Source organism: Coregonus lavaretus (genome assembly GCF_964263955.1).
Source record: "Coregonus lavaretus genome assembly, chromosome: 28".
Classification (NCBI taxonomy): domain Eukaryota; kingdom Metazoa; phylum Chordata; class Actinopteri; order Salmoniformes; family Salmonidae; genus Coregonus; species Coregonus lavaretus.
Genome location: NC_140015.1, coordinates 41,367,403 through 41,391,689, shown reverse-complemented (window position 1 = coordinate 41,391,689; position 24,287 = coordinate 41,367,403). Strand labels below are relative to the sequence as shown.

General features: G+C 43.7%; 3 protein-coding genes across 3 annotated transcripts in view; 2 read left to right on the top strand and 1 right to left on the bottom strand.

The window, feature by feature from the left end:
- Position 1: 1 nt before the first annotated feature.
- On the top strand, positions 2–12,050 carry LOC311103289 (chitobiosyldiphosphodolichol beta-mannosyltransferase-like; the record flags this gene model as incomplete). Its single annotated transcript, XM_084144822.1, has 13 exons — positions 2–14; positions 545–622; positions 2,872–2,975; positions 3,411–3,559; positions 5,766–5,855; positions 7,325–7,435; positions 7,947–8,068; positions 9,276–9,314; positions 9,903–9,962; positions 10,336–10,446; positions 10,569–10,683; positions 11,041–11,116; positions 11,405–12,050. Coding segments are annotated over 13 exons (1,206 nt in total), but the record flags the coding sequence as incomplete, so codon positions are not given.
- Positions 12,018–15,747, bottom strand: LOC311104534 (protein-lysine N-methyltransferase EEF2KMT-like). The gene is made up of 8 exons (XM_084146397.1): positions 15,513–15,747; positions 15,293–15,355; positions 15,081–15,161; positions 14,685–14,786; positions 14,216–14,349; positions 13,444–13,694; positions 12,880–13,029; positions 12,018–12,288 (listed from the first exon to the last, which is right to left on the bottom strand). The coding sequence occupies exons 1-8, from the start codon at positions 15,636–15,638 to the stop codon at positions 12,188–12,190; spliced, it is 1,008 nt and encodes a 335-aa protein (XP_084002523.1). The 5' UTR covers positions 15,639–15,747; the 3' UTR covers positions 12,018–12,187.
- Positions 15,748–16,840: 1,093 nt separating this feature from the next.
- Positions 16,841–24,287, top strand: part of LOC311103727 (phosphatidylinositol N-acetylglucosaminyltransferase subunit Q-like) — a 37,592-nt gene continuing 30,145 nt past the window's right edge. The window contains 7 exon segments of the mRNA XM_084145346.1: positions 16,841–16,910; positions 17,712–17,954; positions 18,126–18,312; positions 18,986–19,152; positions 19,401–19,597; positions 19,857–19,988; positions 20,231–20,351. Of these exon segments, the coding sequence (XP_084001472.1) occupies positions 17,802–17,954; positions 18,126–18,312; positions 18,986–19,152; positions 19,401–19,597; positions 19,857–19,988; positions 20,231–20,351 (957 nt within the window). The 5' untranslated portion in view covers positions 16,841–16,910; positions 17,712–17,801.

The following is a 24,287-nucleotide window of genomic DNA, read 5'->3' as shown; positions in this document are numbered from 1 at the left end:
TGTTGGATTCCCTGGTAAATGAATAGATTGATTGTGTTATATTTAAGCAATAAGACACGAGGAGGTGTGGTATATGGCCATTATACCACGGCTAAGGGCTGTTCTCATGCACGAGGCATCGCGGAGTGCCAGGACACAGCTCTTAGCCGTGGTATATTGGCCATATACCACAAACCCCCGAGGTGCCTTATTGCTATTATAAACTGGTTACCAACACAATTAGAGCAGTAAACATAAATGGTTTGTCATACCCGTGGTATACGGTGTGTTGTACCACGGCTGTCAGCCAATCAGCATTCAGGGCTAGAACCACCCAGTTTATAAGTACAAATAAACATGGCTCTATACTTTCATCTGTGGCCTCCCTGCAAGCCTGGTCCCAGATCTGTTGTCTCCTTCTATAGTCTGGTCCCAGATCTGTTGTCTCCTTCTATAGCCTGGTCCCAGATCTGTTGTCTCCTTCTATAGCCTGGTCCCAGATCTGTTTGTGCTCTTGCCAACTCTAGTTCTTCTGACTATTCTTCTGAACTGTGATTATTGTCAGGTACCAAGCCTCATCAGGATGTGATTGGAGATGAGAGGATCACGATCATCCCAATCGCAGAAGTTAAAGGACTCCAAGGTACTGGAACTGATCTGGGACTGAGTTTACAGCATTTACCATTACCGTATATTAATTTATGCCATATTACCATATTTATGCCATATTACCAAATATTTATTTATGCAATATTACCATATACACTACCGGTCAAAAGTTTTAGATCACCTACTCATTGAAGAGTTTTTTTTCTTTATTTTTACTATTTTCTACGTTGTAGAATAATAGTGAAGACATAAAAACTCTGAAATAACACATATGGAATCATGTAGTAACCAAAAAAGTGTTAAACAAATTAAAATATATTTTATATTTGAGATTCTTCAAATAGGTACCCTTTACCTTGATGACAGCTTTGCACACTCTTGACATTCTCTCAACCAGCTTCACCTGGAATGCTTTTCCAACATTCTTGAAGGAGTTCCCACATATGCTGAGCACTTGTTGGCTGCTTTTCCATCTCAATTTTGTTGAGGTCGGGGGATTGTGGATGCCAGGTCATCTGATGCAGCACTCCATCACTCTCCTTCTTGGTCAAATAGCCCTTACACAGCCTGGAGGTGTGTTGGGTCATTGTCCTGTTGAAAAACAAATGATTGTCCCACTAAGCCCAAACCAGATGGGATGAAGTATCGCTGAAGAATGCTGTGGTAGCCATGCTGGCTAAGTGTGCCTTGAATTCTAAATAAATCACAGACAGTGTCACCAGTAAAGCACCCCCACACCATAACACCTCCTCCTCCATGCTTTATGGTGGGAAATACACATGCGGAGATCATCCGTTCACCCACACGTTATTATATATTTATTTATTATTATATTTATTTTATATTTATATTTTATAAATACACGTCTCACAAAGACACGGCGGTTGGAACCAAAAATCTCAAATTTGGACTCCAGACCAAAGGACACATTTCCACCAGTCTAATGTCCATTGCTCGTGTTTCTTGGCCCAAGCAAGTCTCTTCTTCTTATTGATGTCCTTTAGTAGTGGTTTCTTTGCAGCAATTTGACCATGAAGGCCTGATTCACGCAGTCTCCTCTGAACAGTTGATGTTGAGATGTGTCTGTTACTTGAACTCTGTGAAGCATTTATTTGGGCTGCAATTTCTAAGGCTGGTAACTCTAATGAACGTATCCTCTGCAGCAGAGGTAACACTTGATATTCCATTCCTGTGTCGGTCCTCATGAGAGCCAGTTTCATCATAGCGCTTGATGGTTTTTCGACTGCACTTGAAGAAACTTTAAAAGTTATTGAAATGTTCCGTATTGACTGACCTTCATGTCTTAAAGTAATGATGGACTGTCATCTCGCTTAGCTTATTTGAGCTGTTCTTACCATAATATGAACTTGGTCTTTTACCAAATAGGGTTATCTTCTGTATACCCCCCCTACCTTGTCACAACACAACTGATTGGCTCAAACGCATTAAGAAGGAAAGAAATTCCACAAATTAACTTTTAAGAAGGCACACCTGTTAATTGAAATGTATTCCAGGTGACTACCTCATGAAATTGGTTGAGAGAAATCCTCTGTAGCTCAGCTGGTAGAGCACGGCGCTTGTAACGCCAAGGTAGTGGGTTCGATCCCCGGGACCACCCATACACAAAAATGTATGCACGCATGACTGTAAGTCGCTTTGGATAAAAGCGTCTGCTAAATGGCATATTATTATTATTATTATTATTATTATTATAATAAGAGTGTGCAAAGCTGTCATCAAGGCAAAGGGTGGCTATTTGATGAATCTCAAATATAAAATATATTTAGATTTGTTTATCACTTTTTTGGTTACTTCATGATTCCAAATGTGTTATTTCATAGTTTTGATGTCTTCACTATTATTCTACAATGTAGAACATAGTAAAAATAAAGAGAAACGCTGGAATGAGTAGGTGTTCTAAAACTTTTGACTGGTACTGTATATTATGGGCAGGATAGACTCTAACAATGAGAATTACTAATCACCCGTTGTATAATTTAATGTTGGGCCCCGTGTAGTTCAGTTGGTAGAGCATGGCGCTTGCAACGCCAGGGTTGTGGGTTCGATTCCCACAGGGGGCCAGTATGAACAAAAAAAAATGTATGCACTCACTAACTGTAAGTCGCTCTGGATAAGAGCGTCTGCTAAATGACTAACATTTTTAAAAAAATAACAGTAGTTAGGTCTTGAGTCTATCCCATAATATAGCCCAGGTCTGTTTCTGAGTGGCCACTACCAGAGCACTGAGACATACTAAAAATCCATCTGTCTGTCTGTTTCCAGTGGGTCCTAGGATGGTGAGCTATGTTACCAAGGTGATTCTCCAGTCCCTGCAGCTTCTCCTGGTGTTGTTGAAGACTGACGTCCAGTCCCATATTCTCATGCAGGTATTTCTACTACAATACAATAAACATGCTGTAAACGTTCATAATTATTGACTGGAATAACTTGCAGAACAACCTGTGAACTTTCATTTATTCTATTCTGTTTTATTCAGTTCTATAACCTGTTATGTCATGAGACGTCTACAGATACTGCTGTGATTTCCCCCCCCAAAACAACTGGTAGAATGCTGTTTATGTGCCTTGCTTTAGTAAAGGTTGAATTTAATGTTGGTTTTAATAGTGTTTATTAAGGACCTGACCTGACATTATATTCTATAAATTCTGTTCTATTCCGTTCTATCCTACTTATTTATATTATATTATATTTTTATTCTTATTCTATTCTGTTCAGTTGTACTTGCCTCCTCCCCCAGAACCCTCCAGGACTGCCCGGTATAGTGTTGACATGGCTGGTGTGTTATTGACCTCCTCCCCCAGAACCCTCCAGGACTGCCCGGTATAGTGGTGACATGGCTGGTGTGTGGTCTGAGAGGAACCAGGTTCATCATTGACTGGCACAACTACGGCTACACCATCATGGGCCTCTCACACGGCCCCGACCACCCCATCGTCAGGCTGGCACAGTGGTCAGTAACGTCACCATGGCTGAGTCCCAAATGGATCCCTGTTCCCTATAATCAGTTCATTCGGAATGTATTCAGTCCCCATCCCTTTTTCCAAATTTTGTTACATTACAGCCTTATTCTAAAATGGATAAAATAAAACATTTTCTTCATCAATCTACCCACAATACCCCATAATGACAAAGCAAAAACAGGTTTTTTTTTAATTTTTTTGCAAATGTATAAAACAAAAAAAACTCTCCCGAGTGGCGCAGTGGTCTAAGGCTGTGCCACTAGAGATCCTGGTTCGAATCCAGGCTCTGTCGTAGCCGGCTGCGACCAGGAGACCCATGCGACGGCGCACAATTGGCCCAGCGTCGTCCAGGGTAGGGGAGGGAATGGCCGGCAGGGATGTAGCTCGGTTGGTGGAGCGTGGCGTTTGCAACGCCAGGGTTGTGGGTTCGATTCCCACGGGGGGCCAGTATGAAAAAAAAATATATAAAATAAATAAATAATGAATGCACTCACTAACTGTAAGTCGCTCTGGATAAGAGCGTCTGCTAAATGACTAAAATGTAAATGTAAAATGTACATAAGTATTCAGACCCTTTGCTATGAAAAATTGAGCTCAGGTGCATCCTGTTTCCATTATTCATCCTTGAGATGTTTCTACAACTTGATTGGAGTCCACCTGTGCTAAATTTAATTGAATGGACATGATTTGGAAAGGCACACACCTGTCTATATAAGGTCCCACAGTTGACAGTGCATGTCAGAGCAAAAACCAAGCCATGAGGTTGAAGGAATTGTCCGTAGAGCTCAGAGGCAGGATTGTGTTGAGGCACAGATCTAGGGAAGGGTACCAAAAAATGTCTGCAGCATTGAAGGTCCCTAAGAACACAGTAGCCTCCATCATTCTTAAATGGAAGACGTTTGGAACCACCAAGACTCTTCCTAGAGCTGTCTGCCCGGCCAAACTGAGCAATCGGGGGAGAAGGGCCTTGGTCAGGGAGGTGACCAAGAACCTGATGGTCACTCTGAGCTCCAGAGTTCCTCTGTGGAGATGCGAGAACCTTCCAGAAGAACAAACATCTCTGCAGCACTCCACCAATCAGGCCAGACGGAAGCCACTCCTCAGTAAAAGGCACATGACACCCGCTTGGAGTTTGCCAAAAGGAACCTAAAGACTCTCAGACCATGAGAAACAACATTTCCTGTCTGATGAAACCAAGATTCAACTTTTTGGCCTGAATGCCAAGCGTCACGTCTGGAAGAAACCAGGCACCATCCCTACGGTGAAGCATGGTGGTGGCAGCATCATGCTGTGGGGATGCAGCGGCAGGGACTGGGAGACTAGTCAGGATCGAGGGAAAGATGAACGGAGCAAAGTACAGAGAGATCCTTGATGAAAACCTGCTCCAGAGCGCTCAGGACCTCAGACTGGGGCGAAGGTTCACCTTCCAACAGGACAACGATCCTAAGCACACAGCCAAGACAATGCAGGAGTGGCTTTGGGACAAGTCTCTGAATGTCCTTGAGTGGCCCAGCCAGAGTCCGGACTTGAACCTGATCGAACATCTCTGGAAAGACCTGAAAATAGCTGTGCAGTGACACTCCCCATCCAACCTGACAGAGTTTGAGAGGATCTGCAGAGAAGAATGGTAGAAACTCCCCAAATACAGGTGTGCCAAGCTTGTAGCGTCATACCCAAGAATACCTGAGGCTGTAATCGCTGCCAAAGGTGCTTCAACAAAGTACTGAGTAAAGGGTCTGAATACTTATGTAAATGTGATATTTCAGTTTTATTTTATTTTATACATTTGCAAAAATGTCTACAATACTGTCCATCAAGAAACGCTTGATCTTGTCCCCTGTCCTGTCTACGACCCATGTTCTTGTCCCCTGCCCTGTCTACGACCCATGTTCTTGTCCCCTGCCCTGTCTACGACCCATGTTACTGTCCCCTGTCCTGTCTACGACCCATGTTCTTGTCCCCTGCCCTGTCTACGACCCATGTTCTTGTCCCCTGCCCTGTCTACGACCCATGTTCTTGTCCCCTGCCCTGTCTACGACCCATGTTCTTGTCCCCTGCCCTGTCTACGACCCATGTTCTTGTCCCCTGTCCTGTCTACGACCCATGTTCTTGTCCCCTGCCCTGTATACGACCCATGTTATTGTCCCCTGCCCTGTCTACGACCCATGTTCTTGCTCCTTGCCTTGTCTCTGGCAGGTATGAGCGTTTGTTTGGGCGATTCTCCAGCCATAACCTTTGTGTCACCAACGCTATGAAGGAAGACCTTCAGAACAACTGGAACATCAAGTAAGGACTGTTTTACATTCAACATCAGTCTGTCAATCCATCCATCCATCCATCCATCCGTAGATAGATGGATAGATAGACGTACAGACGGACGGACAGACGGACGGACGGACAGATAGATGCAAAGTGGGGAGTCTGAATCTATCCCTGTCATCCTCATCGGTTCCCCTTGGCTATATACCTAGTTGGCTATATACCTAGTTAGCCATAACTAAACCCTTGATGTTAACATGTCTTAAGGGTCTGGACAGGTATCAGCAGTGTAGTGGCAAACCTTCTGCCGTATTGCTTCCACTTTACATATCTGGGTTAGGACCAAGGGGAGGGTGGGCGATGGACTTGGGACATGACAGGATGTGGAGACATACCTACAGACATGACAGGATGTGGAGACATGCCTACAGACATGACAGGATGTGGAGACATACCTACAGACATGACAGGATGTGGAGACATACCTACAGACATGACAGGATGTGGAGACATGCCTACAGACATGACAGGATGTGGAGACATACCTACAGACATGACAGGATGTGGAGACATGCCTACAGACATGACAGGATGTGGAGACATACCTACAGACATGACAGGATGTGGAGACATATCTACATGACATGACAGGATGTGGAGACATACCTACATGACATGACAGGATGTGGAGACATATCTACATGACATGACAGGATGTGGAGACATACCTACAGACATGACAGGATGTGGAGACATATCTACATGACATGACAGGATGTGGAGACATATCTACATGACATGACAGGATGTGGAGACATATCTACATGACATGACAGGATGTGGAGACATATCTACATGACACGACAGGATGTGGAGACATACCTACAGACATGACAGGATGTGGAGACATGCCTACAGACATGACAGGATGTGGAGACATACCTACAGACATGACAGGATGTGGAGACATACCTACAGACATGACAGGATGTGGAGACATACCTACAGACATGACAGGATGTGGAGACATATCTACATGACATGACAGGATGTGGAGACATATCTACATGACATGACAGGATGTGGAGACATACCTACAGACATGACAGGATGTGGAGACATACCTACAGACATGACAGGATGTGGAGACATGCCTACAGACATGACAGGATGTGGAGACATACCTACAGACATGACAGGATGTGGAGACATACCTACAGACATGACAGGATGTGGAGACATATCTACATGACAGGATGTGGAGACATACCTACAGACATGACAGGATGTGGAGACATACCTACAGACAGGACAGGATGTGGAGACATACCTACATGACAATGGTTTCCTATCCAAGATCAAACTATTGTCTGTCTATAGCTATCTTGTCTGTAAGTAGTATTGGTCTTTCCCAGATGATTGATTTTACAGGCAACAGAAAGAGAAGATAGTTGACCACTATTGTCATGACTTATTGTCTTATTCTCCCCCTATAGGGCGACCACATTGTATGACAAGCCACCTGCTATCTTCAAGGAGACTCCAGTGGATCTACAGCACCAGCTGTTCATGAGGCTGGCCAAGACTAACCCTCAGTTCCAGGTCTGGTGAGTCTAGTGTAGTCTGTTGATGAGGCTGGCCAAGACATAGATAACTAAAGTTATCCTCTTGGTTCCTGGAGGAACATAGGGCCTGTACTAAAGTTATCCTCTTGGTTCCTGGAGGAACATAGGGCCTGTACTAAAGTTATCCTCTTGGTTCCTGGAGGACCATAGGGCCTGTACTAAAGTTATCCTCTTGATTCCTGGAGGACCATAGGGCCTGTACTAAAGTTATCCTCTTGGTTCCTGGAGGAACATAGGGCCTGTACTAAAGTGATCCAACATTGCCGGTCTTGGGCTGCTTTCTTTGCCTTTTGACAGTATAAGGAGCAGTTATTATAATGTTATTACACTATCAAATACATTTAACAGACATGTAATAACACATTTCATAACCGCTGTGTATCTGTTACATTGGAAAGAGAAAGAACTATCATAAAAATATATATTACACTATCATAGACATGTCATAACACGTTATAACACAGGTTATATAACCACTGTGTGTCTGTTACAGTGGTGAGCCCCCTGGTGGTGAGACAGAGAGGACAGTGTTTACAGGTCGTGACCCAAGTGACCTTTCTGTGACCTTGACCTCTGGTCGACCTGCCCTACTGATCAGCAGCACCAGCTGGACCGGTCAGTACCCTACAGACAGAGGGTTCGTCCCAAATGGCACCCTATAGGCTCTGGTCAAAAGTAGTGCACTTTATATAGGGAATAGGGTGCAATTTCAGAAGCACCAGGAGACTCTGCATTTTGTCAGTTTAAATTGAAAAGCTTTTCTGGATTTTTTCCTATCTTAATTGTTTTTCTTACCTCGAGAGAAGTTCTAGCCTCGTCCAACCATCCTGATCTCGCGAGCTTACATTCTGTTTGGTGTCAGGTCAGGATGAGGATCAGACTAGAGCCAGCTTACATTCTGTTTGGTGTCAGGTCAGGATGGGGATCAGACTAGAGCCAGCTTACATTCTGTTTGGTGTCAGGTCAGGATGGGGATCAGACTAGAGCCAGCTTACATTCTGTTTGGTGTCAGGTCAGGATGGGGATCAGACTAGAGCCAGCTTACATTCTGTTTGGAGTCAGGTCAGGATGGGGATCAGACTAGAGCCAGCTTACATTCTGTTTGGAGTCAGGCCAGGATGGGGATCAGACTAGAGCCAGCTTACATTCTGTTTGGTGTCAGGTCAGGATGGGGATCAGACTAGAGCCAGCTTACATTCTGTTTGGTGTCAGGTCAGGATGGGGATCAGACTAGAGCCAGCTTACATTCTGTTTGGTGTCAGGTCAGGATGGGGATCAGACTAGAGCCAGCTTACATTCTGTTTGGAGTCAGGTCAGGATGGGGATCAGACTAGAGCCAGCTTACATTCTGTTTGGTGTCAGGTCAGGATGGGGATCAGACTAGAGCCAGCTTACATTCTGTTTGGAGTCAGGTCAGGATGGGGATCAGACTAGAGCCAGCTTACATTCTGTTTGGTGTCAGGTCAGGATGAGGATCAGACTAGAGCCAGCTTACATTCTGTTGGGTGTCAGGTCAGGATGAGGATCAGACTAGAGCCAGCTTACATTCTGTTGGGTGTCAGGTCAGGATGAGGATCAGACTAGAGCCAGCTTACATTCTGTTGGGTGTCAGGTCAGGATGGGGATCAGACTAGAGCCAGCCTACATTCTGTTTGGTGTCAGGTCAGGATGGGGATCAGACTGTAGGTTTTCTGTGTTGGACATAAAATACAATCCTGGCTCTATCTGGTTAATTGCCATGTGTACAACGTAAGTACATACAGTTGTCAGGTGTAAATACTTGTTAGGGTCTCTCACTGTTTCACCTATCTGTGTCCAACAGAGGATGAGGACTTCTCCATTCTGCTGAAGGCTCTGGAAGGTAATCATTATCATCTGCAGTTGGGCCCCATCTGTCCTTCTTTGAAGTCATCATGTCTAATCAGTGATTATAATTCACCTGTCTAGTCATTCCTAATTAGAATCAATCGTGTCCAATAAGTGATTATAAGGAAGTGAGGAAGGAAGGGTACACTTTAAAAGACCTCTCAGTGGTGTCCTCTTAGGGCCCATTGGGCTCTGGTTAAAAGTAGTGCACTACAAAGGGAATAGGGCAGTGGTGTAAAGTACTTAGGTAAAAATACTTTAAAGTACTACTTAAGTTGTTTTTTGGGGTATCTGTACTTTACTATTTATATTTTTGACTACTTTCACTTAATTACATTCCTAAAGAAAATATTGTACGTTTTACTCCATACACCCAAAGTACTCCTTACATTTTGAATGCTTAGCAGAACAGGAAAATTGTGAAATTCACGCACTTATCAAAAGTTACTTGAGTAACTTTCTATTAAGATTTCTATACTTTTACTAAAGTATGACAATTGGGTACTTTTTCTACCACTGGCTATATTAGGGTGCTGTTTGGGAGACAAGCCCTTGTATTAACCTGGTGTGTTTTCTCTACCAGACTACGAGGGGTTTGTGAAAGCAGGAGCTTCTCTTCCCTCGCTGGTCTGTGTCATCACAGGTAACTATAGTGTTGACAGTGTCCTGCTACTGGTCTGTGTGGTCTAGGCAGGATTACTGTAAAGCGCTTTTACATGCTGCGTCTGATTTGGTCTTTTGACCAATCAGATCAGATCTTTTGCCAATAATTAGGCAAAATATCAGAATTGGGCTGCCTGTGTAAACGCAGCCTTTGCGTCAAAGGCTGATGTAAAAAGGGCTTTATGAATACATGTGATTTGATTGAGAAGCCTCACAAAAAATTACATTGTCAACTAACCTATTGTTGCTAGATTAAACCAACTGAGAAAAACCTTTACAAGCCCTGTCAGTCCTATACTGTTAACCCTAGAGAACGTATTGTTTCAATTCCCTGGGGGTGTGTGTGTGACCAGGTAAGGGTCCGCAGAAGGACCACTACAGGAAGCTGATAGACACTCTCAGCTTTGAGCATGTGAAGATCTGTACTCCATGGCTGGAGGCGGAGGACTACCCTGTTCTGCTAGGTTAGTATGGTCTTCCTGTCCCAGGCTCAGCAGATCTGTGTGTGTGTGTGTACCGATGTTCTCCTTGTCCCAGGCTCAGCAGATCTGTGTGTGTGTGTGTACCGATGTTCTCCTTGCCCCAGGCTCAGCAGATCTGGGGGTGTGTCTCCATAAGTCGTCCAGTGGTCTGGACCTGCCTATGAAGGTGGTGGACATGTTTGGCTGCTGTCTGCCTGTCTGTGCCATCCACTTCCTCTGGTGAGGGAATAGTCTAAACCCTGGCTCAACAGTCACCTGTTACCACCGTGCAGAGGCTTTGTGCTGATCTGATCTGTTTGACTTTCCTGTGCTGTTTTCACTATGTATCGAACTCTGTTATATTCTCCTGTGTTGTCAGTCTCGCTGTTGTTAACTCTGTTATATTCTCCTGTGTTGTCAGTCTCTCTGTAGTTAACTGTGTTATTCTCCTGTGTTGTCAGTCTCTCTGTAGTTAACGCTGTTATATTCTCCTGTGTTGTCAGTCTCTCTGTAGTTAACGCTGTTATATTCTCCTGTGGTGTTATTCTCCTGTGTTGTCAGTCTCTGTTGTTAAACCTGTTCTATTCTCTGCTGTAGTCTACATGAGCTGGTGAAGCATGAGGAGAACGGCCTGATCTTCAAAGACTCTCAGGAACTAGCTGAACAGCTCAAGGTACAGTAGAGTAATATAATACTATTTAGCAGACAGCGAGAGGCTGAGGAGCTACAGATACCTGCTACTCTACCCTTGATTTATACCATGAGATCACTTGAGTCGAAAGAATTGACAATGTTTCCCAGTGGTATGATCCTGTAAAGTGGAATCTTTTCTAAAATATATTCTGTTTTATCTGACTGGAACCTGCTCCTGTGATAGTAGTATATCGTCTGATATACACATGGCTGGAATGCTGTTTTAGCCAGGATCCAATGTTCATGTCCCTATGTTGTGTCTTGCCAGTCTCTGCTGTGGGATTTCCCTGGCTGTGAGGAGGAGGGCAGACTGGGTCAGTTCAGGAGGAACCTCCGGGCCAGTGGAGGGCAGCGGTGGGACCAGAACTGGGACCAGAACGTCCTGCCTCTCCTCACTGGACCCTGACTCCCCTGTTAGACAGACCTCTCTACAGCAGCTGACTCGCCCCCTCGCTACATCTTCTCTCTCTGTCTCTAACCCCCTTCTTGAGCCTCCAATCTTTGAACATTTTTACATTTTAGTCATTTAGCAGACACTCTTATCCAGAGCGACTTACAGAAACAATTAGGGTTTAGGATAAGTGCCTTGCTCAAGGGCACATCGACAGATATTTCACCTAGTCGGCTCGGGATTCGAACCAGCAGCCTTTCGGTTACTGGCCCAGTAACCACTAGGCTACCAACTGCCACATGCTCCACTTCTTTGAGGACCTGTCGGAAAGAGATTGTTACATCAGGCTACTCTCTGTTCTCTCTCCCTCCCCATTTCTCTTTCTCTCTCCTCTGTCTCCCCCTTCTCATCTCTCTCCTTCTGTGGATCTCTTCATTCCCCTCTTAAACAACAGTTGAATGTATACATGGGATATTTTCCACAATGTAAATATGTTGATGTAAATAAAGACTTTATTACACTGTAATACATGTCTGGCTTGGTGTCGTATCGTCTGTGTCCCAAATGGCACCCTATTCCCTACCTAGTGCACTACTTTTGACCACAGCCCTATGGACCCTGGTCAAAAGTGCCATTTGGGATGCAGCTATTATATTATTATTATATGTAGAGTTTGATCATCTCTATGGTGGCTTGTCTGTTGTAAAGGAACACACGGGTCACTGGTCCTGTCATGACATCATGTTGGATTCCAGAACTTTCTGTGGAAGAGAAAAAAACAAGAAGAATAAAAAATATATATAATTTTGAAAGATTCATTAGTTTCAGATGTGAAGTGTGACACTTATAATTATAGATCCATTTAGAAAGGAATTCATCCAAGGCTATAGGATTTGATCTTTCCAGAACAGTGCTGACGTAGGAGATAAATCAAATGTACTGTATTTATAAAGCCCTTTTTACATCAGTTGTCACAAAGTGCTTTACTGTAACCCAGCCTACGAGGTGAAGAGTCCACTTGAAGACTGATTCATCCTCTACAGTATCTATGGGTTGGACAATCTCCTCACCTAGCTGCTCTTTGAAGCAGTTGGTTTACTAACAATAGTACATTTAATTTGTAAACGCTTTTCATTAGAGTTCTCAAAGCTCTAGATTTAGTACTGACCTAGCTGGTGTTTAAAGCAGTTATATGTGTTTGGGTTAGTACTGATCTAGCTGGTGTTTAAAGCAGTTATATGTGTCTGGGTTAGTACTGACCTAGCTGGTGTTTAAAGCAGTTATATGTGTTTGGGTTAGTACTGACCTAGCTGGTGTTTAAAGCAGTTATATGTGTCTGGGTTAGTACTGACCTAGCTGGTGTTTAAAGCAGTTATATGTGTCTGGGTTTCTGATGGTGGAGGAGACGTAGACATCAGGAAGGCTGCCATTGGCCGAACACCTCAGGATCTTAGAGAAAAGCTTCACCAGACAGCCAATGATATCTGGATCGTAAACCACGTCTATAACACAGGAAACAACAGGACATATGGCAGCTAACAACAATAGAATTAGGAAACACATTTGATACCTCACCAGCACATGGGGGCTGTTCCAGAAAGCTGGATCAATTAGTTTGCCAGGTAACAGTCCACAAATGCTTGAAATAACGCAATATTTATTTAAAAAAAATGTTTTTGTAATTAAAGGCTGGATTCAATCCGTATCACCGAAGCATCGCAGAAGATCCGCATAAAAATGTAAAGGTGATTTCTGATTGAGTCGACCTATGCAGTGTTTATTGTGAGGGCATTGTCTTTAATAGTCAATTGCGCTATAAAGCGGATCTTCAGCTTTACAGATTGAATAGAGCCCTACACTTTTGTTTTATGTAGAAGATATTACAACAATGAACCCCCCCCAGGCCATGTTCCTACCTGCAGCGATGACCGTGGTGGCTCCGATCTCTCTGAGCTGCTTCTCTGTCACCGCATCCCAGTCCAGATCCTCCACACTCACCGACACTCTGGGAGAGTTCTGGTTGTCCAGCCCATTGAGCTGGACGTTGTCCCTCAGTCTATGTAGAACGCTGAGGTGACAGTCACTGAACACGTACCTGGAGGGACTGCAGGACCTACACACTGCTATACCGGTGAACCCTACCCCACTGCCCAGCTCTAGGACTGTCCTGTAGGACGGGAGAGGAGGGACAGGACTCACACACACACACACAGGGAGAGGACACACACACACACACACAGGGAGAGGACACACACACACAGGGAGAGGACACACACACACACAGGGAGAGGACACACACACAGGGAGAGGACACACACACAGGGAGAGGACAGGGAGAGGACACACACAGGGAGAGGACACACACAGGGAGAGGACACACACAGGGAGAGGACACACACACACACAGGGAGAGGACACACACACACACAGGGAGAGGACACACACACAGGGAGAGGACACACACACAGGGAGAGGACACACACACACACAGGGAGAGGACACACACACAGGGAGAGGACACACACACACAGGGAGAGGACACACACACACAGGGAGAGGACACACACACAGGGAGAGGACACACACACAGGGAGAGGACACACACACCAGATTGAGGTGATGAGTAGTAACAACAGCATGAGTTGTTGTAGACACAACACAATGACACACACACACTAGTGTACCGACCTGCCAGTGAAGATGTGTGTGTTCTCCAGAGCCCATTCGGCTAGATAGAGGGCAGCATCCCATGTGACCAGGCCTGTAGTTCCTTCAGAGATCACAGCTGTACTCTCTGATAGACTCACTGCTTCTCCACACGGCTACACACACACACGCACACACACACACGCACACACACATGGTAAATATAACATTCATATTTCATTAAAGTAATCTTGAATTTTAATAATCATTTAATAATTTTTAAGAATAGAATAAGGGTCCCGTGTGGCTCAGCTGGTAGAGCATGGCGCTTGCAACGGCAGGGTTGTGGGTTCGATTCCCACAGGGGGACCAGTAGGAAAAAATGTATGCACTCACTACCGGAAGTCGCTCTGGATAAAGAGCGTCTGCTAAATGACAAAAATGTAAAAATGAAGAATACAGTCTTTGTTGAATACAGTGTGGTGTTTTGAAATGTGTGTGTGTGTCGTACCAGTAAATAGCTCTTGTAACACTCTGTCCCCTCCTCTACCCCCAGGACTTCACCCAGTGCATCATAGAGCTCATCCAGGGGCTCACTCTCACTGGCTTCATGCTGCGCACACACACACACACACACACACACACACACACACACAGGGAAGAGAAGCATCACATTACTGTTGTTCGCTTCAACAAATTAACAATAAAGTTGTATTTTATTGTATTCATGTGAAAGTGTGCAATTTGTAAGAATTGGCTTTTTATCAACTTGAATGTTTTTTTCAATTGTGATTAAAAACTAAAAAATAAACATTCAAGTTGATAAATGCACCAGTTACTGTATGATAGTGCACTATTTTCTGACAGAATGATCCCAGACAAAAATATATCAGATAAAATAACCTACCATTTTGATGAGCTGAGACAGAAACAGTCTCCTGTATCTAACTGAGGGAGGATGTTTACAGCACATTGGATGAAGGCATGTCTGTAAACCAGTGAGAATAGTCATTGTTAGTGTGGTTTCCAACTGGGAAATCCAATGTATTGTTTCTATATCTTGAACTAAATAGGTGTGACGTGGTAAAAAAAATAATTGCTTTGACAGTTAGGCAATACCTGCTTTAGAATGTCTAGAATAATTTCTGATGAGCTGTCGTTCTCGAGCTCCCTTTCAAGGAACTATAGAAAGCAACAACAACAAAAAAACGTTATGTTATTACTGTATTCATATGTCTTACTATTGCTTAACCCCCCCCAAAAAATTATGACATTCAATTTACGATGCAGACCCTACAGACAGTACATAGTACAACATGCAAGCAGCCTCGCTACTTACATTCCATGGGAAATTGGGCAGTTGGCCCATAGCGAAAAAGGAGACTTTGAAGTTATATATAACATCTTTTCTATTCCTTATGCAAGTAACATTGGTTTTGTTGGTCTGATCCTTAGACAGATACATTTCTTTAATTTTCAACCAATATTACAAAGGGATTTAATTCACGCATTTAAATTCACTTAACCACTGGATGGCCACGTGTTCCCTGAGTTTGTCGTCTTCCTCATTACCCAAGAAGCACTCCTCCTGTCGCAATGCCTGATGGTCAATGTAGTTTGATCATGACAGACAGTAACGTGATAAGGGATACATCTTATTTTTTTAAGAAAGTACAAATTATAAAACCTTTACAATGAGATGAGAGCTGCATTATATTTCACAATAAAGCCTGTATCTTTATGCCTTCTGTTCTCAGTGCAACTCTTGAAACGGATAAAGGTCTATCGTTTAGACCACTCCCCTGTCTGTGTTATCTCTACCACCACAACTGTCATCCCAAATAAATGAAGCACCCAAAATGTGCCATATTACGAAATGTAGCACACTAAAGCTGCATAAGCATAGCTATTCTTCTGAAATGTGACTTTCTTTGACATTTCATGTGAAATTACTATCTCTTCTAAACGAACAAGCTATGCACATGGGTGTAGGATATTATGGACAGTGGATGTGGGTTACTTATATTATGTACTTGTATAAAGCTTTTTCAGCCCGCTCTTTTCTTGCAGTGTCATTCAGAGAAGATAACACCTCTACAGTTGTTCTTCATTCAACAGAATTACCTCCAACAGCAAGCAACACGTCTGAACATTGAAGGTCAGAAATGTAATTTTTCAAGGGTGATGTTTTCACTTTTTGTAATACTTTATTCAATATGGATATTATGGCTGCTTTAAAAGTATAGTCGAAATGAGATTACACGTTTGATTACAATCGTTTTGGTAATAAAGGGAAAGTGTGTCCTTTTCAAACTGGCAGAAATGTATGGGATCTTTTTTAAAGAATATTCAGTGGTAGTGGAATTCAGTGGCCATAATAAAGCATAGTATTTTATGATTATATTTGATATTATTAGGCTAAATATCAAGCTTTTTGTTGTGGATGGAAATGACTATCAGACAGAGGGTTTAGTTCAGATTATTCACAGAACAGCTACATTATCTCATCCTGTAATCCCCCGGAACTCTTGTTACTGCAATGGTATTCCAACCGGAGTGTAATTGTTGACAGACTATCAACAACAAAGATGGCTACCCACAGACGCTAACTTCAATATGATAATTGAAGGGTAACTCACTAGTGGTACGATCCCAATGCACTAATCTGTTAGAAACTGTATTGGTATCATATTGACAAAAGCAGATTTTCTTCGCATAGAAATAAACAACCTTGCAGGTATGAAATGTTTTGTTTTATTTTCCGAAATGTTGTTAGCTAGCAGAAGACTGATTTAGCCGTTAGCTAACGTTAGCAAGCTACGTAAGGTAATAGCTGTCTCTTTGCACTGCGCCCAGTGTGGATATCTGCTTGCAGAATATATAAACAATGACATTGAAGATATACATCCTAGCAGAGATGAATACAGAAACTATTGTTGATTGCCGATGGTTTTATTTTGACAACGGATAACGTTACGGGTGTCGCACAGCCTAGCCTCCGAAGCTGGCTGGAGTGTGCACTAACTTCGATTAGGCTATTTTTGCTCATTTAATAAAACTAAGCGTCTCAAACGTATACTGCAAATAGTAGATTAATGCCCAAAATAGTTTCGAATGTTATATTAACATATAACATAGTTTAGGCAGCAATAGTGCTGTGACTTAACTAAAGCAAGACAGCCAAATCAATAGTTCAGCCCACAGGCATGGTTGGCATGGAAACGAGTGCAAGGCTCAATATTCTGAAGGACATAAAGAGGGCAGCAGTGGGCAAAGCCAACGGAACTCGACTGAAACTGTCTGACAATGATTCGTTTGAGTTGACTAACAACAACTGTCCTGATTGCTGAACTGAAATGTCTGCTAACAGTTGGAGTGGGTAACGCTGACAACCCTCCTGATTCTTGATCATGTTTATTAAACAAGATCAGCTAGTGCAGCGTGGGTAATGGGTATACTAATTATTGGTAAATAGTGTAGGTGGGTAATGCATATACTAATGATTTCATATTTCGCAAAATGTTTCTCCTTCCTTCAGATATCTGAAGACACTAAGCTAACCTGTGATCACCTACCCCAGGAGGCTAGACTGAAGAATCGTGCATGACCTCTGACCTCCAGTCCCATCATGGTGCTGAAGATATTCTTCCCTCAGTGCTGCAACAAGGCAGACAGTGGGCTGCTTGTGGGGCGATGGATCCCAGGACAGAACTCAGCCGTGGTGCTAGCTGTTATCCACTACCCCTTCATCCCTGGACAGGTCAAACAGTACATCCACCAGGTAGAGTGTGTGTATGTGTCAGTCAGTGTGTATGTGACAGTCAGTCAGTGTGTGTGTGTGTGTGTGTGTGAGAGAGACGGTCAGTGTGTGTGTTTGTGTGTGTGAAACAGTCAGTGTGTGTGTGTGTGTGTGTGTGTGTTTTAACCTTCCTGTCCACTCTCCCTGGTCCAGATGCGTGGCCAGAGTGGGGTGGATCTGACGGTGCTGGGCTCGTGGAGCATGCCCAAGGAGGGCCAGGAGGGCATGGAGAGTTTCCTCAGGGACCTCAGCACCATCTTCCCCCAGGGACAGTGGCTCCAGCTCAGTAGAGAGATGGGCAAGATAGGCTTCAGGTGTCACATCCTCACAAGGGACCAGAGTAAGTCTCCAGCTGCATCCCAAATGGCACCTATTGTTTCCTATATAGTGCACTACTTTTGACCAGGACCCATAAGGCTCTGATCAAAAGTAGCTGTTCCCAATATGAGGCACTACTTTTGACTAGGGCTGGGATGCAGACTTTGTAACAGCATTAAAGGTGTTAGTATTGATTCAGAGATCACTCTCTTTGGAGATCAACTGTTGATATCAAATTATTGATGGAATGGCTTTCTTATGAAATGAATGTTCTGTCTATAGATGTGCATCACTGTTTTCTCATACTGTAGCAAATGTTAATAAGTAAGTTAAGAAGAGTTTGCGAATTAGATAGCTTAGTTCAATCTGCTCTTTTTAATTTATAGAGACACATATGTCTGTTCACTGTATATTTTCATCAGAAGATGGATATTTATTTTGTTATCATCATGTAGTGAATCTGTAATAGAAATGTCCCTCTGTCCCTGCCGTAGATGGGAAGCTGGTACAACAGGAAAAGGAGCTGAAAGAAGGTGATGGAGAGGAAGAGAAAGAAGGAGGAAAGAGAGGAGAAGGAGGAGGAGAGAAAGAAGGAATGAAGAAAGGAGGGGGAGAGAAAGGAGGAGAGAAGAAAGGAGGGGGAGAGAAAGGAGGAGAGAAGAAAGGAGGGGAAGAGAAAGGAGGGGGAGAGAAAGGAGGAGAGAAGAAAGGAGGGGAAGAGAAAGGAGGAGAAGAGAAAGGAGGAGGAGAGAAGGACAAGGTGATCTTTATCCACTATGAACAGAGGAAGGTAATGCTGTCTCAGCTGCACCCCATAGAGAACGGTGTTCCAGACCCTCAAACTGAGTCACAACTACCACAGGTGAGGATGGGAACTGACAACTTTCTTTACATTTAGATGTCATTTAGCACAGGGTTTTCTATCCTCTCCTGTGTTGTGTTGTGTTGTTGTTGTTGTTGTAATACATTTGTGTTGTCTGTAATTCTTATGTTGTTGTTGTAATACATTTGTGTTGTCTGTAATTCTTAGATTGTTGTTGTTGTTGTTGTTGTTGTAATACATATGTGTTGTCTGTAATTATTATGTTGTTGTTGTTGTTGTTGCTGCAGGTGTTTGGGACAGTGTGTCAGAGTGAGCCTCTGTTCTTCCTGGATAAGTATGATGACAGTCCAGTGAAGCTGACCCACTGGCAATCAGAGGGACGGGAGGGCTCCATTATAGTAGAACTGATGAAACAGGCCTCTACACCTGTCTGTCTGCTAACCACCTGGATACTAACACTGTGGACCAGCCTCTGTAGTAGCAGGTAAGGGGTGTGGGTGTCAGTACCTGTCTGTCTGCTAAACACCTGGATACTAACACTGTGGACCACGTTCTTCAAGTGTGTGTGTGTGTGTGTGTGTGCGTGCGCGCGCCCCACAGCTGCAGGTGTGTGTGCGTTCAGTATGCACCCGTGTACGTGCATCAGTTGCAACTCTTTATGTGCCAAGAGACACTAACCCAATTCTCAATTTCGTCTGTCTGTCTGTCTGTATATTGGTCTGTCCGTCTGTCTGTCTCCCCAGGATATTGAATGTGCGTCCGATGAGGTTCATCTCCAGTAAGTTGTCTACGTGTGTTCAGCTGAGCTACAGAACAGAACACCTTCAGACAGTCAGCTCTCCTACCAGAGCCAGCACACACACACACTTCATGAGGTAGGGACCACACACACACACACACGCACACGCACACACACACACACACACACCGCCATGTGGCAGACTTACTACATGATGTAGCTATCTAACTCACCCCCTTCATCTCAAATTGCATCTGATTCCCTATATAGTGCACTACTTTTGACCAGAGCCCTATTGACCCTGGTGAAAAGTCGTGACTCTCTCTCTCTCTCTCTTTCTCTCTCCCTCTCTGTCCCTCTCTCTCTTTCTCTCCATAGGAAAGCCAATATCTTTGTGTCGTTCTTTGTGGATGTGTCTCTGGGCCTGCTGTTGATATCATGGCTGTATAGAGAGAACCGTATAGGCAAACTGGCCAACACACTGGTACCTGCTGCTGATGTAAGTCAATCACACATTATGGGCAACATTTCCCTAGTGCAAAAATTACCGTAAACCTCTTTATAATCTGTCAAAAGTGATTTCATTTGAAACTTTTCTTCAACAATGTTCGATATAGAGAGGCGACTATTTATGTATTGCTCAGTTGACTAAACTCTAGTTAAATAATCACCTCCATATAACGCACATTATTGAAGATAAGTTTCAAATGAAATCACGTTGCCAGATTATAAAAAGGTTCAGGGTCATTTTTGCACATTGCTTTTGCACTACGAAAATGTCTCCCTAAATATCTTATCTCAGTGTATGTGTTCTGATCTAGGATCAGTTCTGCCTTTTAGATAACAAAGAATAAGATGGACAGAGGGGAGCTGTGATACATATTACCCCAGGTCCCTCCTGTCCATATAATCATATTCATTGTGATCCAAAAGGCTAAACTGAGCCTAGGTCAGCACTCTGAGCCACTTGATACATACAGCCCATAGTGTATATATTATAAGGTGAGACTGAATCTTGTTCTATGATTTGTTAGCATGTAGCTAAGCTATGTATTGTTGTGTGTTTTGTTGTTAGCATGTTGCAAAGCTATGTATTGTTGTGTGTTTTGTTGTTAGCATGAAGCTAAGCTATGTATTGTTGTGTGTTTTGTTGTTAGCATGTTGCAAAGCTATGTATTGTTGTGTGTTTTGTTGTTAGCATGTAGCTAAGCTATGTATTGTTGTGTGTTTTGTTGTTAGCATGTTGCAAAGCTATGTATTGTTGTGTGTTTTGTTGTTAGCATGTAGCTAAGCTATGTATTGTTGTGTGTTTTGTTGTTAGCATGTTGCAAAGCTATGTATTGTTGTGTGTTTTGTTGTTAGCATGTAGCTAAGCTATGTATTGTTGTGTGTTTTGTTGTTAGCATGTAACTAAGCTATGTATTGTTGTGTGTTTTGTTTTGAGCATGTAGCTAAGCTATGTATTGTTGTGTGTTTTGTTGTTATCATGTAGCTAAGCTATGTATTGTTGTGTGTTTTGTTGTTAGCATGTAGCTAAGCTATGTATTGTTGTGTGTTTTGTTGTTAGCATGTAGCTAAGCTATGTATTGTTGTGTGTTTTGTTGTTAGCATGTATCTAAGCTATGTATTGTTGTGTGTTTTGTTGTTAGCATGTAGCTAAGCTATGTATTGTTGTGTGTTTTGTTGTTAGCATGTAGCTAAGCTATGTATTGTTGTGTGTTTTGTTGTTAGCATGTAGCTAAGCTATGTATTGTTGTGTGTTTTGTTGTTAGCATGTTGCAAAGCTATGTATTGTTGTGTGTTTTGTTGTTAGCATGTAGCTAAGCTATGTATTGTTGTGTGTTTTGTTGTTAGCATGTTGCAAAGCTATGTATTGTTGTGTGTTTTGTTGTTAGCATGTAGCTAAGCTATGTATTGTTGTGTGTTTTGTTGTTAGCATGTAACTAAGCTATGTATTGTTGTGTGTTTTGTTTTGAGCATGTAGCTAAGCTATGTATTGTTGTGTGTTTTGTTGTTATCATGTAGCTAAGCTATGTATTGTTGTGTGTTTTGTTGTTAGCATGTAGCTAAGCTATGTATTGTTGTGTGTTTTGTTGTTAGCATGTAGCTAAGCTATGTATTGTTGTGTGTTTTGTTGTTAGCATGTATCTAAGCTATGTATTGTTGTGTGTTTTGTTGTTAGCATGTAGCTAAGCTATGTATTGTTGTGTGTTTTGTTGTTAGCATGTAGCTAAGCTATGTATTGTTGTGTGTTTTGTTCTTAGCATGTAGCTAAGCTATGTATTGTTGAGTGTTTTGTTGTGAGCATGTAGCTAAGCTATTACATTTTACATTTACGTCATTTAGCAGACGCTCTTATCCAGAGTGACTTACAAATTGGTGCATTCACCTTATAGCCAGTGGGATAACCACTTTACAATGTTTAAAAAAAAAAAAAAAATGTTTTGGGTGGGGTAAGGAGGGGGTAGAAGGATTACTTTATCCTATCCCAGGTATTCCTTAGGAGGAGCGGGGTGACGTGAGAGAACTTGGGAAGGTTGAACACCAGACGGGCTGCGGCATTCTGGATGAGTTGTAGGGGTTTAATGGCACAGGCAGGGAGCCCAGCCAACAGTGAGTTGCAGTAATCCAGACGGGAGATGACAAGTGCCTGGATTAGGACCTGTGCCGCTTCCTGTGTAAGGCAGGGTCGCACTCTCCGAATGTTGTAGAGCATGAACCTACAGGATCGGGTCACTTCCTTGATGTTAGCGGAGAACAACAGGGTGTTGTCCAGGGTCACGCCAAGGCTCTTCGCACTCTGGGAGGAGGACACAACGGAGTTGTCAACCGTGATGGCGAGATCATGGAACGGGCAGTCCTTCCCCGGGAGGAAGAGCAGCTCCGTCTTGCCAAGGTTCAGCTTGAGGTGGTGATCCGTCATCCACACTGATATGTCTGCCAGACATGCAGAAATGCGATTCGCCACCTGGTTATCAGAAGGGGGAAAGGAGAAGATTAGTTGTGTGTCGTCTGCGTAGCAATGATAGGAGAGGATGTGACAGAGCCAAGTGACTTGGTGTATAGCGAGAATAGGAGAGGGCCTAGAACTGAGCCCTGGGGGACACCAGTGGTGAGAGCACGTGGTGCGGAGACAGCTTCTCGCCATGCCACTTGGTAGGAGCGACCGGTCAGGTAGGACGCAATCCAAGAGTGAGCTGCGCCGGAGATGCCCAGCTCGGAGAGGGTGGAGAGGAGGATCTGATGGTTCACAGTATCAAAGGCAGTAGACAGGTCTAGAAGGACAAGAGCAGAGGAGAGATAGTTAGCTTTAGCAGTGCGGAGAACCTCCGTGACACAGAGAAGAGCAGTCTCAGTTGAATGACCAGTCTTGAAACCTGACTGGTTTGGATCAAGAAGGTCATTCTGAGAGAGATAGCAAGAGAGTTTGCTAAAGACGGCACGCTCAAGAGTTTTGGAGAGAAAAGAAAGAAGGGATACTGGTCTGTAGTTGTTGACATCAGATGGATCGAGTGTTGGTTTTTTGAGAAGGGGTGCAACTCTCGCTCTCTTGAAGACGGAAGGGACATAGCCAGCGGTCAAGGATGAGTTGATGAGCGAGGTGAGGTAAGGGAGAAGGTCACCGGAGATGGTCTGGAGAAGAGAGGAGGGGATAGGGTCAAGCGGGCAGGTTGTTGGGCGGCCGGCCGTCACAAGTCGCAAGATTTTATCTGGAGAGAGAGGGGAGAAAGAAGTCAAAGCATAGGGTAGGGCAGTGTGAGCAGGACCAGCAGTGTCATTTGACTTAACAAACGAGGATCGGATGTCGTCAACCTTCTTTTCAAAATGGTTGACGAAGTCATCCACAGAGAGGGAGGAGGGGGGGGAGAGAGAGGAGGGTTCAGCAGGGAGGAGAAGGTGGCAAAGAGCTTCCTAGGGTTAGAGGCAGATGCTTGGAATTTAGAGTGGTAGAAAGTGGCTTTAGCAGCAGAAACAGATGAAGAAAATGTAGAGAGGGAGTGAAAAGATGCCAGGTCCGCAGGGAGTCTAGTTTTCCTCCATTTCCGCTCGGCTGCCCGGAGCCCTGTTCTGTGAGCTCGCAATGAGTCATCAAACCACGGAGCTGGAGGGGAGGACCGAGCCGGCCAGGAGGATAGGGGACATAGAGAGTCAAAGGATGCAGAAAGGGAGGAGAGGAGGGTTGAGGAGGCAGAATCAGGAGATTGGAGGGAGAAGGATTGAGCAGAGGGAAGAGATGATAGGATGGAAGAGGAGAGAGAGAGCGAAGGTTGCGACAGCGCATTACCATCTGAGTAGGGGCAGAGTGAGTAGTGTTGGAGGAGCGTGAGAGAGAAAAGGATACAAAGTAGTGGTCGGAGACATGGAGGGGAGTTGCAGTGAGATTAGTAGAAGAACAGCATCTAGTAAAGATGAGGTCAAGCGTATTGCCTGCCTT

Excerpts from the sequence above, each read along its gene's own strand:
- LOC311104534 (XM_084146397.1), bottom strand. The coding sequence starts at position 15,638 with ATGTATCTGTCTAAGGATCAGACCAACAAAACCAATGTTACTTGCATA. Across the intron at positions 13,030-13,443 it reads CACCACGGTCATCGCTGCAG|ACGTGGTTTACGATCCAGAT; the intron begins GTAGGAACATGG and ends CCTGTGTTATAG. Across the intron at positions 12,289-12,879 it reads CTGCTTTAAACACCAGCTAG|AAAGTTCTGGAATCCAACAT; the intron begins GTCAGTACTAAC and ends TCTCTTCCACAG.